The sequence below is a fragment of the Zalophus californianus genome, chromosome 6 (assembly GCF_009762305.2).
Source record: "Zalophus californianus isolate mZalCal1 chromosome 6, mZalCal1.pri.v2, whole genome shotgun sequence".
NCBI lineage: Eukaryota > Metazoa > Chordata > Mammalia > Carnivora > Otariidae > Zalophus > Zalophus californianus.
In genome coordinates this window covers 105,509,245-105,521,779 of record NC_045600.1, presented here as the reverse complement: position 1 = coordinate 105,521,779, position 12,535 = coordinate 105,509,245, and the positions used below count along the sequence as shown (strand labels likewise).

Here is a 12,535-nt window from a genome sequence, read left to right as displayed (position 1 = left end):
CAAATGAGGGGCGCCTGGGTGGTGCAGTCGGTTAAGCATCTGACCCTTGGTTTTGGCTCAGGTCGTGAGATCCAGCCCAGCGTTGGGGCTCCGTGCTCATCGCAGATTCTACTTGAGATTCTTTCTCTCCCTCTGCTCCTTCTCCCACCTCTAAAATAAATGCATCTTGAAAAAAAAGAATTCCAAGTGACTTTGGCGGATGCCTGGGTGGCTCAGTCGGTTAAGTGTCAGACTCTTGATCTCAGCTCAGGTCTTGATCTCAGGGTTGTGATTTCAAGCCCCGCACTGGGCTCCATGTTAGGCGTGGAGCCTACTTTTAAAAAAATAAAAATAAAATTCCTAGTGACCTCAAAGAAGCTGCTCTCAACTTTGATTTCACAAATATTTAGTAACAGTCACATGCCAGGCCTTTGGTAGGCCACGAGAAAACAGAAGAGGACAGAGCCCTTGTCCTGGATAGGTTCTCAGGACCAAGTCACCTCCCGCCTCACTAACACACCCAGCAGGACACTGCCACTTTCTTAAATGAACTTTCTCTTCTCACGTTCCTGCTCCAGCCCCTAATCAAATCCAAGGCCCTGTGTCACCCGACATTTCCCTACTTTCCCCTACCTAGGCTCTTCAGTCACCACAAGCAACCTGAGGGATTCCTCTTATAATTAATAGAACACACACTTTGAAGTCGAACCTAGGTTCCTCTAGGCGTCCCACAGAGCTTATGGGAATTTCCTCACCCAAGATAAGTGGGATGGCAAAATGATACCAAGCATTGGCTTTGGAGCCTGGCTTCTACCTTTGCCTTTGCTACTTGCTAGCTTTATGGGCTTGGGCATGTTCACATAACATTCTGACCCTCCATTTCCTTAAGAATGAAACAGGAATAATACCAAAACCCTCCTAAACAGATTGTTGTGAGGATTAAGTTTGTTTACTGTACTGTAAAGCACTTGGTGCCTGGCGTGCAATATAAGTGCTCGGTAAAGGGACACCTATGTGGTTCAGTCCGTTAAGCATCTGCCTTCGGCTCAGGTCATGATCCCAGGGTCCTGGGATCGAGCCCCGCATCGGGCTCCCTGCTCTGCAGGAAGCCTGCTTCTCCCTCTGCCTGCCGCTCCCCCTGCTTGTGCTCTCCCTCTCTCTCTGACAAATAAATAAAATAAAATCTTTAAAAAAATTTAAAAAAAAATAAGTGCTCAGTAAAGGTTATCTCAGATTGAACATTTAATTTTACACCATACGGTTTGCTTCTCCAGTTAGATTACAGACTCTGAGAGTAGGCGCCGTATTTAAACTTAGCAAATTCTCCCCATCACACAGTCAGTCACGCAGGAATGGCTTCTTAGATACTTGAGTATCAAACAATTTTTTTTAAGATTTATTTATTTATTTATTTATTTATTTATTTATTTATTTGGGAGAGAGCGTGAGCAGGGGGAGGGGTAGAGGGAGAGAGAGAATCCCAAGCCGACTCCCTGCTGAGTGCGAAGACCTAGGGTGGGCTCACAACCCTGAGATCTCCCAACCTGAGCTGAAACCAAGAGTCAGATGCTTAACCAACTGAGCCACCCAGACGCCCCTCAAACAATTTTCAAATGAATATTTTGACCTTGCTATTTAGGTTTCTAAGCACCCATCTACCAATTCACTAATAGGACTGCCAAAAAAAAAACACAAATTCTCCCTAAGTTAAGCTAATTTTAGGACCCTTTCTTTAAAAAGGTCATTGGAATTTTTGTTCTTTGTCCCCGACTGAGACTTTAAGCCTGGAGGAGTGTGCTTCTTAGCCCTGGTGGCTGTCAAAACTGCTTGGGGAGGGCGCCTGGGTGGCTCAGATGGTTAAGCATCTGCCTTCGGCTCAGGTCATGATCCCAGGGTCCTGGGATCGAGTCCCGCATCGGGCCTCCTGCTCCTTGGGAGCCTGCTTCTCTCTCTCTCCCTCCCTCTGTCTCTCATGAATAAATAAAGAAAATCTTTAAAAAAAAAAAAAAAAAAAAAACTGCTTGGGGAGGTTTTAAAAATGCTGATGTCTGAGTCCCTCCTAAGATCAATTACATCACCATGGGGAGGCAGGGAGGAGGTCTTCCATCTTTTCATTTTTCTCAGAAGCTCCCTAGGTGATCCTACTATGCAACCAAAGTAAAGGTAGCGCAATGGAAGATTGTGTTCACGGAATGTTCACAGCAGAACAGATTCTTAGAAAATACCTTACCTACTGCTTGACTTCACAGATGAGAAGCTGGGGCCCGGAGCCAGGAAGTGATTATACCGTAGTCATCCCAGCCGCTTCAAGTCCACGCTTGAGCCCAGATCTTCCAGCCCTGTCTTCACGTCCCAGAGCAATGTTTTCCCAAACCAGGGCTCAGCGGAGGCATTTGCCAGAGTGAGGAAGCTGAGAAGGCCTCCAGCAGGAGTGCAGGGAGGAGAGGCAACCTCAGAGCTCCAGGCCCTCCAACCATGATTTCATCCACAGTAGCTTAGCTTCTTATGTGTGCTGGGGAAACGAAGCCGTCTGCAGCTTAAAAGAAGAGGCCAAAAATCAGTGACCCCTCCCATCATTTTACCAATGGGGAAACTGAGTCCCAGAGAAGATTGCAAAGCCATTCAGCTGTCAGGTTGGCCGAGCTGATACCCAAAGTCAGGTTGACTAAACTCCCTGAGGTACCAGCAGGTAAGGTGACTCCCCTACAGGCACAAGACTAGCTGGGAGCTGGACAGAGACACTTCTAGGGCTTCTCCTAAATTTCCTAAAATCTAAGATGTTACCCTTTGTAAGATCCTGCTATCAGAAATATAAAAATGTGAATAGGAATGTATTTTAGAATCAAGGAAATATGGTATTTCCCTGAAATCTGAGTGCCTTCAGGGACTCAGCTCATGCTGAGAAAGCAGTCCTAGGTGGATCTTGGATATAAATCTCCTTGAACTTGCCCAGAGAAAGAAGGGGGAGCATGGGAAAGACTAGAGAATTTGGAACCTGATAGACTTGGGTTCAAGTCCAACAGTCGTGATCTTGAGTAGGCCCTTTGCTTCTCTAATCTTGGACAAAGTGGGGTTCTAATCCCTCCTTCATGGAGTTGAGGTGAGGCCAAAGTGAGAGTGCAGGCCTGGCATGGAATGGGGGCCCGGAGGTGGTTGATGAAGCTGATATTGGCACTCCTGCCACTGGTCTGGCCCCCACCCCCACCCCCAAAGAGTGCAGTGCTGCCAGTGGGAGCAGTCCACTCTCCAGGACCTGAGTTGTCAGGCCTGAGCCCTGGGGAGAAGGGAGATGCTGGGTGGGGAGAGGAACATGACTCAGCCCCAAGGATCTTGGGAGAACAGCAAGTTCTGGGATGTGAGCAAGGAGGGTGGGTACAGAAGCCTGCCATGGGGGTGACTAGACTCGGCCTCGGTCTCAGATTACTTGCCACCTGCCTGACCCAACAGCTGATCTTCCAGTATTGCACATCATTCGGATGAAGGTATCATTATTGGTAAGGCCCTGGTAGGAATACCATGTTTTACCTGTGAGCAGGTATCACATTGCGTTCTGAGTACCAACTGCTACCATTTGTAATGGTGAGCATCCCACCACTTAAGAGTATTTCCTCTGACAGTGTCGTGTTCAATTTGATCTCCACAATAAGCTAGGAGACATCAGTTAGGTATTAGTATTCTTCCCCCCATGGCTTCCCCACCCCACTCCCCAGAGAAAGAAATTAGAGCTCAGAGAGGTTGTACATCTTTCCCAAGGTCAAGTGAAGAAGTGGAATGTTAATTCTGGCTTCTGTCCTCCATTAGCAAGCAACGTGAATTCAACAGCTGCCATGGGCCTCCCTCATGCTGAGGGCTCCAGGGATCTGAGGATGTTCAGAGGAGCCAGACACATTCTCTACTTTCAAAAGATTCTCAGTCCAGAAGTGGAGATGGCCACGTAAACAAAAGAGGGTGAGCACAAAAGGAACTATGTTGAGTGCTGTGTGAGCTCCCAGGGGGCAGAGCAGGACAGCAGTTAGGAGTGTGAGCTTTGACCTGTCCTGACTCCCACTGAATCACTTCCCACTGTGTGACCTTGAGCAAGTTACTTAACCTCTCTGTGCTTCTGCTTCCTTTTATAACCTAGAACTAATGATGGTCCTACTGGATGGAGTTGCTACGAGCTCTGATATGAGAAAATGCACGCCAAGCTCCTCGTATTATCTGGCACACAGCACTCAACAAACAGGAGCTGTTATTTTTTCTGGGCAATGGGAAAAAAGATGGTCAGGGAAGGCTGCACAAAGGAGGTAGCACTTGGAGTAAGTTTGGAGGAATGAGTTTCCCCAGGTGGGAGGAAGTCGTTCCAGGTAAAGTATTCTCTTTGCACAGGCATGAAGGGATAAAGCAGGGGGTGGAGGAGGCTATAGCTGGCACACTGGGAAGCGGGAAGCGAAGTGTGGGGGGCAATGGAACAGGCAGAAGGTTAGGGCTGGAGTGTGCCAGGTGTGCCGGGCCTTGGCTAATGAGTGCTAAGGGTGCTCTGCATCTGGCCCCAGCTCCTCAGCTTGCTTCACTTCCACAGGCTTAGTTTGTCTGAAAGACCACAGGAGAGGGCGGGTCACAGGGTAGACATGCTTTGATGGGGAACAATGAGGAAGAAAAAGGTTATTGCACAGAATGGACCTGGGGGGAGGGCCCTGGCCCCCAGAGGCTGTGGGTGGACAGTCTCCAGCAGGAGGGGGTGCAGCTTCCAAAGCGGGGTAGATGGGGCGCCTGGCTGGCTCAGTCAGTAGAGCATGCAATTCTTGATGTCGGGGTTGTGAGTTCGAGTCCCACGTTGGGCATAGAGCCTACTTAAAAGAACAGGGAGTGGGGTGGACAATGTGACTTATATTACCTACCTTTCAGTTCTGCTGAAGGCAGTGTGCCCATTCTGCCAAGGTCAGTGTGTTCAGCTGCAACAGAGCATCCAGAGCCCCTGGGAGAGAGCAGGTCTCAGCCCCATTATGCCAGATGTGCAGCGGTTTTCATAAAGGGGCGCCAGAAAGGAGCCGTCTGAATCCCAGGCTTGCTGGGGCAGGCTGGCCTTGAGCAGAGGTGGGTGTTGAGGAGCAGTGGTTCCAGACAGGAGTGAGCTGTTGGGTGCAGCAAGGCAGTGATGGGAATGGGGCAGTGGATCAGTGTTTGCCTAGAGAGCTGAGGAGGAAGGATGATTCAGGGCAGGAGGGCATCTGACTGAACCATACAGAGAATTGTGTCACCTTTTTTTTTTTTTAGTTTTACTTTTATCCCAATTTCACAGACACATAGCTTTATATAGTCAAGTTCTAAAACAACTCTCTAAATAAAATATGTGTAATGTTACCAATTTTTTTCAGTTTTTATGCATTATTTAGTGGCATTTCCACTATGCAAACTTAGAATTTAACTGTTTTCCTTCCCATTTGCACCAAACACACACATTTCCCATCCCCCTCATCTTTTCAATATAGTTCTATTGTAATTTTCCTTAGACCAATATTCAGTGCTTACACATCATTATAACTATGCAAATATATTCAGACATGAGTCATGTAATAAACTTTGAGTCATTTTCATTCATGCAGAACTTTGTTTTATCTAGTTAATAATTATCTCTTTTTAAATATATATATTTGTTACTAATTCAATCCCAAACTTGTCAACCTTTCCATTGATTGTTCTGTTTTGTTTAATTGCCAATATTTCCATTGTTTTCTGCGATACATTTCCATTGCCAACATACAACATGTCAGATATTTAATGAGTTTAAGAAGTTTTGATTGGCTAGTCTGAGAACAGAGCCATCATTTGTCATGTCAATTCTTTAGGGAAATGTGTTCCAATTTCCAGGCAATTTTTTTAAATAAATTGTTTTATAAATGTACATAGGCATGATCACCCGTATAATGCCCGTTTCTGCCCTCAGGGAGCTTCTAGTGGTCATCTGAGACACAGGACGGAGACAAACTAATTATGTAAATGAAGAATTGCCCGTATGAGGCAGAAAAATCCAGGACCTATTGAGTGATACAGACGAGCGGGTGAGGCCTGGGTGGTCACTTTGAAGGAGCTGGGTCTTGAGTTTTAAGGGATTGTATACATATTTTTCCATTGTGGTAAAATATACATAACATAAAATTTACCATTTAGCCAGGTTTCAGGGTACAGTTTTCAGGGTATAGTGGCAACCGTCACCACTATTTATCTCCAGAACATTTTCATCATCCCAAACTGAAGAATATTTTTTTCACCACTAAGTTACACTTAATATTTCTGATTCCAGAAATAACATGTGTCCCGTGTCAACAAAGTGTTAAAAACATAGAAAACACAAAGAAGAAAATAAAAACATCCCATAATTCCATAAATTGGTTAGCAATTTAGTGGTGAGGGGTGGAAAGGCATGTCAGATGGAGAGGAGACGCATCCCATGGGCTCAGAGGGCTTGAGCAGAGGCGCAGTGTGGGAGATAGTTTTGAATGTGAAGGGTGGTTGTAGTCAGATGGGACCTGGGGTTGGACATGGAGAAGATTTCCTCCCACATTTGGCTCCTGTAGCATTTCTCTGTCCATGTGACCTCCCCTCATGGTCTCTCCAGCATGGCAGCGTCAAGGTGGCCAGACTTCTCACATGGTAGCTCAGGGTTCCAAAGGCGCATGTCCCCCAGAGAAAGCCAGGTGGGAGCTGCGTCTTCTTCTGTGACTAACCTCAGAAGCCAAGCCGCCAAGAAATTTCACGGCCACCACGTCCTCTCCTTTAGACCTGAGTCCTTAAGTCCAGCCTGTATCCAAAGGGAGGGCAAGTAGACTCTACTTCTTGAAGGGAGAAGTGCTAGAGAACTCCTACCCATGTTTTAAAATCACCACAGTGGTGGATTTTGTCATCTACTCTAGAATGGTCTGAGTGCCACAGCCCCCCACTGTGGGTCCTACAGAGCACGTGGTCCTTCAATTCTGAATTTCGAGTCACAGAGCCTACTGAGATCTCAAAGGCTACTCAGGCAAGTGCTCCCCGACATTGTTAGAAACCCCCTTCACAGTAATACGCTATCTCGAGGACTCCCTTAGTGATTCAAAACTTTCATCAGTTTTGCATGGCAACTTCTTTTAACATTCACTTTAAAAACATTAATTGGGATTTTTTTTAAGATCTTATTTATTTATTTGACAGAGAGACACAGGAAGAGAGGGAACACATTCAGGGGGAGTGGGAGAGGGAGAAGCAGGCTTCCCACGGAGCAGGGAGCCAGATGCGGGGCTGGATTCTAGGACTCTGGGATCATGACCTGAGCCGAAGGCAGACGCTTAACGACTGAGCCACCCAGGCACCCCAAAGATTTATTTATTTTAAAGAGAGAAAGAGGGGTGCCTGGCTTTGCTTATTAGTGACTAATGACTTTTGATTAGAAAACTATACCATTCTTTTCTGATGAGGATCAACTTGAGGAAAATTTGCAAAATTATCACTCTCCTCAGCATCAGATTTTTGTAGTATGGCTATCAATGCTCCTCATACTTCCTCATGGTCCAATATGGCTATAAATTAATATGTAAATAATGAAGATTAACAATTTAACCTGTTTAGTGGTAAAAACCATGACAATGGTTAACGATGTTCACCTGAACCTGCTCATTAGCCATCTGTGGTCATCCACTCATGAACACCCCATACACCCTTGGAGGCATTCCATGGCATCATTTGAAAGGGGGGATATAATGGAATATTTTATCAATGGACTGAAAAAGAAAGAAATTAAGATGGGCACCACATCCACTTTTAATGGCATGAACTCTTTGGAACTCCTTCTCTGAAATGTGCATCAGACCCTAGCCCTCTTATTTTTCTCAATGGTGAAGCTGAGGCCCACAGAGAGGAAGGAAGTTGGGCAAGGTCACATAACAAGGTCACAAGCAAGAGGCAGGACGAGAATCGTGGCTCATTCCTTACGCTGGATCTGGCTGTGGCCTGAGCCTGTTACCCTTCCTACCCACTCTCCACCACTGTCTGTGTGCTCAAATATGAATACAGAGGAATTAATTGGATTTGTGTGTGTGGCTTATGGACTTAGTGACACTCTTTATGTGGTGACACCTTGTTCGTTGACTCTTTCATTCAGTTGACGGTTGAATCATCAACTGCTCACCAGGCAACAGTACGTGGCCTGCCCCATCTAACCCTAGCCTTCTTGTTTGGCTTTATCTCCCACCCTGCCCTCCTGCCCAGTTCACACCTGCCACATTCCACTTACACAGGTTCAGGTATTTGTTTCCTCCAGAAGCCTTCCCTTCTTCCCTCTGGGTCCAGCCTCGGTGCCCCTCCTCCCTGTACCCCATCACAGCCTATAGCACACAGTATTAGAGTTGCCTGCCTCCTTGTCTGTCTCCCTCATGGTGCTAGACTAAGCACCATGCAGGCAAGAACCATTTTGTTCACCACTATGCTCCCTCTGACCCGTAAGTGGTGGTCCATGGAGATCTGTGCAATTAACTATAGTATCTGCCATTTCCTGTACTCTCATACCACTGGGCCTCTGCAGAGTGTGTTTCTCCCCTCACCATCAGCTCTACCCTCCTTAAATTGTCAAGACCAGATCAAACATGTACAACGATCCGTAGTTCTGTGAAGACTTCTTCCTTACTGCCCCCCACCCCACCACACAGTCTTGTTCCCATTCTCCCTGCCACCCCGTGTCACTTAGGACACTACTGTCCCTGTGGGCAGTGATTTGTATCTTTTATCTTGGCCCCCCGGCCCCTATACAGCTCCAGGTCCTGGTCTAGCTGCTTGGAATTCAGCAGGGAAGCCAGCAGGCAAAAATCCCTGTCCTCATGAAGCTCTCATTCTGTTGAGTGGACAGACTAAGAATAAAATAAGTAAAATGTCAAACATGTTAGAAAGAAGGGGGGTAAGGAAAAGGGGGATGTTGTGAGGACAGGAGGGGTGGGAAGGCAGAGTTCCAGACTGAACTAGGTGGGCAAAGGTCTAGAGGATAGAGGGAGGGAGCTGGCCACCACAGGGCTTCTCATCATAAAAAGGACTTTGGCTTTTGGGAAACCTGGGTGGCTCAGTCAGGTGAGCATCTGACTCTTGATTTCGGCTTGAGTCATGATCTCAGAATCCTGGGATCAAGCCCCTTGTGGTCACTCAGCAGAGAATCTCCTGGAGATTCTCTCTGTCCTTCTCCACTGCTCCTCCCTCCGCTCGTGCTCTCTCTCTTGCGCACATGTTCTCGCGCGCTCTCTCTCTCTAAAATAAGTAAATAAGTATTTTTTTCTTTTTCTTTTTTAAAATATGAGATGGGAGGTACTTGTGGGTTTTGAGCAGACATGTGACATGATCTTGTGCACATTTTAACAGGATGACTCGTGCTGTAATGGGAAAAGACTGAAGGGCACAAGGACAGAGAAAAGGAGAACTACGGCGGGGGGGGGGGGGGGGGCTCCTGCAATAACCCAGGTGAGAGGTGATGGTACTTGGATCAAGTGGTAGCGGGAAGGATGGAGCTGCTAGGACCTGAGACGGAGAGACTGTGGGAGGCGCAAGTTTAGCGGGGAAGATCAGAGCTCTCTTTTGGACGTGTTAAATCGAGATGCCTATTAGACAGCCAATGGAAATACTGAGCAGGTGGCGGGATATATGTCTGGGGTTCAGGGAAGATGGTCCAGGCTGAAAGTATATATTTGGGCATCTTCTGCATAAAGATGTCATTTAAGCTCTTTTCCTCCCTGGCTGCCTGAAGCTAGGCCACCATCATAAATGACAATAAATATCTGGACCAGGAAGTTCATGACCAACGGAGTATTTCAGCAGAAACAAATGGTAATTGATGTTCTTCACCCTGGAAAGGCAGGAATTCAGGAAAAAGTAGCCAAAACCATACAAGACCATGCCAGACGTCATCCTTGTATATGGATTCAGAACCCATTTTGGTGGTGGCAAGACAACTGGCTTTGGTGTGATTTATGATTCCTTGGATTATGCAAAGGAAAATGAACCCAAACCTCAACTTGCAAGACATGGCCTGTATTCGAAGAAAAAGACCTCAAGAACACGCAAAAGGAATGCAAGAACAGAATGAAGAAAGGGGGATTGGAAAAGCCAGTTTTGGTGCTGGCAAAAAGTGAGCTGGAGATTGGACAACAGAAGGAGTAAAAATTCCGCAGTGACTTTTTCTGTGGTGATGGTGCAGATTTTTCATGAGAGAATTAATAAACTAAGAACTTTAAAAAAAAAATAGATGTCACTTAAAGCCTTGATGACCAGACGAGATCACTAAGAGAAGCAACTGGGAGTGCTCACCTAAGTCAAGTGCTGCCGATGGGCCTGACAATAAATGAATATATGCCAGACTCTGTTAGATCTGCAAAATATGGGTCATTATTAAGGGTAACTAGCAACAAATGGGTAAGGCAACTACCAGGTACAGAGACGGAATGGCTCTAAATCATGGGAACACTGGAGATCTAAGGAATGAAAAATCATGGCATCTTGGTCTTGGAAGGGACCTTAAATAGGTCATTTAATCTGAGCTCCTCTCCCTATCCTAGCCTGATGACTGATTCCCCAGTTTTAGAACAAGAAAAATGTGTGGAATATTGAGGCAACCAGTCTGGCCAGCGCAAGGAAGGCACCATTGAAGAATGAGTGGGAAATGACCTTCTGAGTCTGAAAACCAGGGTTCTGATCCTACATCTGCTGCTCCCTAGCCTCATGCCCTTAGGCAAGTCACTTCACCTCCTCCATCCTCAGTTTCCCTGTGTGTAAAATGGGAGCAATCAAACCTTCCTTGTCCCTCCCAGGGTTGTAGAGAGGTCTAAAGGTGGTAGTGCTTAGGGTAGAGTATGCTCTCCCTGGCTTGATTATTGCAAGAGCAAGAGAAGGAGGCCAAGAGAAGTCTCCAGCTTGGAATGGCAATGGAAATGAGGATGAGGAAGCTGTCCTGTCTTCAGTGCGTCTCCTGGTGCAGCCTGTGCAGTAACCAGGATCTGGGCTGAAATGGACTGGGCTCAAATGGCAAGATGGGCCAGCGGGACAGAGACTTTGACTCTGCCTCCACTGAGCCTGGAACCGAGATGGAGGAGACCCTGAAGCAGCGACAGGGAAAAGAAACGGACACACCGAGGCAGAAAGAGACCTAGAGACAGGGAGTCCAAGAGACAAACAGACCCAGAAACAAGCGGCCCAACTGGGGCCCAAGGCGACCCGGAGAGGGCGAGGCCCGGGGACGCAGACCCCGGCGGAGTAGAGAGCCGCGCGGCGCGGGGTCACGGTGCGCGGGGCCGGGGTCCCCGGCGGGCCCGGCGGCCGCACTCGCTGGGCGCCCCCGCCCCGGTTGCTCGCCCAAGATGGCGATGGAGGGGCGGGCGAGGCGGCTGCAGCCCCGGCCCCCGCGCCGGCCCCCGCTCGGGCCCGGGCCCCCGAGGCCGCGCCCCCGCCCGCGGCGCCGCGCCTCCCCGGGCCACTGACGCCCGGCGCGCCCTCCCCCGGCGGCGGCGGCCGAGGCGCGGGGAGGCGGCGGCGGCGGCGGCGGCCCGAGCCGAGCCCCATGGCGCGGGGGGACGCTGGCCGCGGCGGCGGGCTCGTGGCTCTGACCTTCTGCCTGCTGGCCGCGCGCGGTAAGGGCGGGCGCCGAGGTAGTGGCGGGAGCGGCTAAGGCGAATCGGTGCGCCCGCGACCCGGGACTGCGCCGGGCTGTGGGGCTGGCTTACGTCCCGGGTCCCGAGCGAGTGCGGGGCCGCGGGGCGCGGGCGGCCGGTTCCTGTGCCTGTGATGCCTGCGCTTGGGGGTCTGTGAGCTGCGGCCGGGGGGCGGGGGGGCGGCTGCGGCGCGGACTTGGCCGCAGGGGGTGTGTGTCCTTGGTTTGCGGAGTCTGGAGTGTGTGTGTGTGTGTGTGTGTGTGTGTGTGCGCGCGCGCGCGCGTTCTCAGAGGGTGGAGACGGGGGGCTTCTGCGGGCGTACGTGTCCGCAGTGCGTGTCACGATCGCGGCGTGGCATCGTGGGGCTGTGGCTGCGGGTTTGGTGGCTTGCACCGGGCGGGCTCTGTCTTGCCCGCGCGTGTCCCTGGGTTGAGAGTGCGTGAAAGAGGAGGGGTGTGTGGGGGTGTGTGTGTCAGCACCTCCATTTGTGTCAAGATCGTGTGTAATTGTGTTTATGGGGCTGAGTTAATATTTGGCCTTGGCTTTTGGGGAGTGTCCTTGCCCATGGTGGGGGGGACAGGGCAGGCGATTGAGGATTGACTGGGGGTAGAGGTGATAAAACACTCAACTTTGCCCAGTGGGTGTGGTCCCTGGGGCTGGTTGGGGCGGGGGGGGGGTGGTTAGTATCGCTCCCCCAACCCGTGGCTCGGAGAGGGCTGGGGGAGGGGGCAGGGAACCAGTTGCTTTCGTGGACTTGTCCAACACTCGCTCTCGGGATGGGACGCGTGTCACTCCTGCCCCACCCACCAGGGGCAGGTCAGGGAAGCGTTGACCGGGTCAGCAAGGCCTCCTTCCAGCCCCCGACCTCAGTGCCGCGTGGGGGTGGGGGTAAGAGAGTTATCCACTCTGGAGGAAGGGCT

At 49.5% G+C, this 12,535-nt stretch overlaps 1 protein-coding gene across 1 annotated transcript in view; it reads left to right on the top strand.

Moving 5' to 3' along the window:
* Positions 1 to 11,480: 11,480 nt before the first annotated feature.
* The window catches only part of IGDCC4 (immunoglobulin superfamily DCC subclass member 4), a 38,178-nt gene continuing 37,123 nt past the window's right edge, over positions 11,481 to 12,535 (top strand). The window contains exon 1 of the mRNA XM_027568849.2: positions 11,481 to 11,594. Within this exon, the coding sequence (XP_027424650.1) occupies positions 11,525 to 11,594 (70 nt within the window). The 5' untranslated portion in view covers positions 11,481 to 11,524. The remainder of the gene's footprint in view (positions 11,595 to 12,535) is intronic.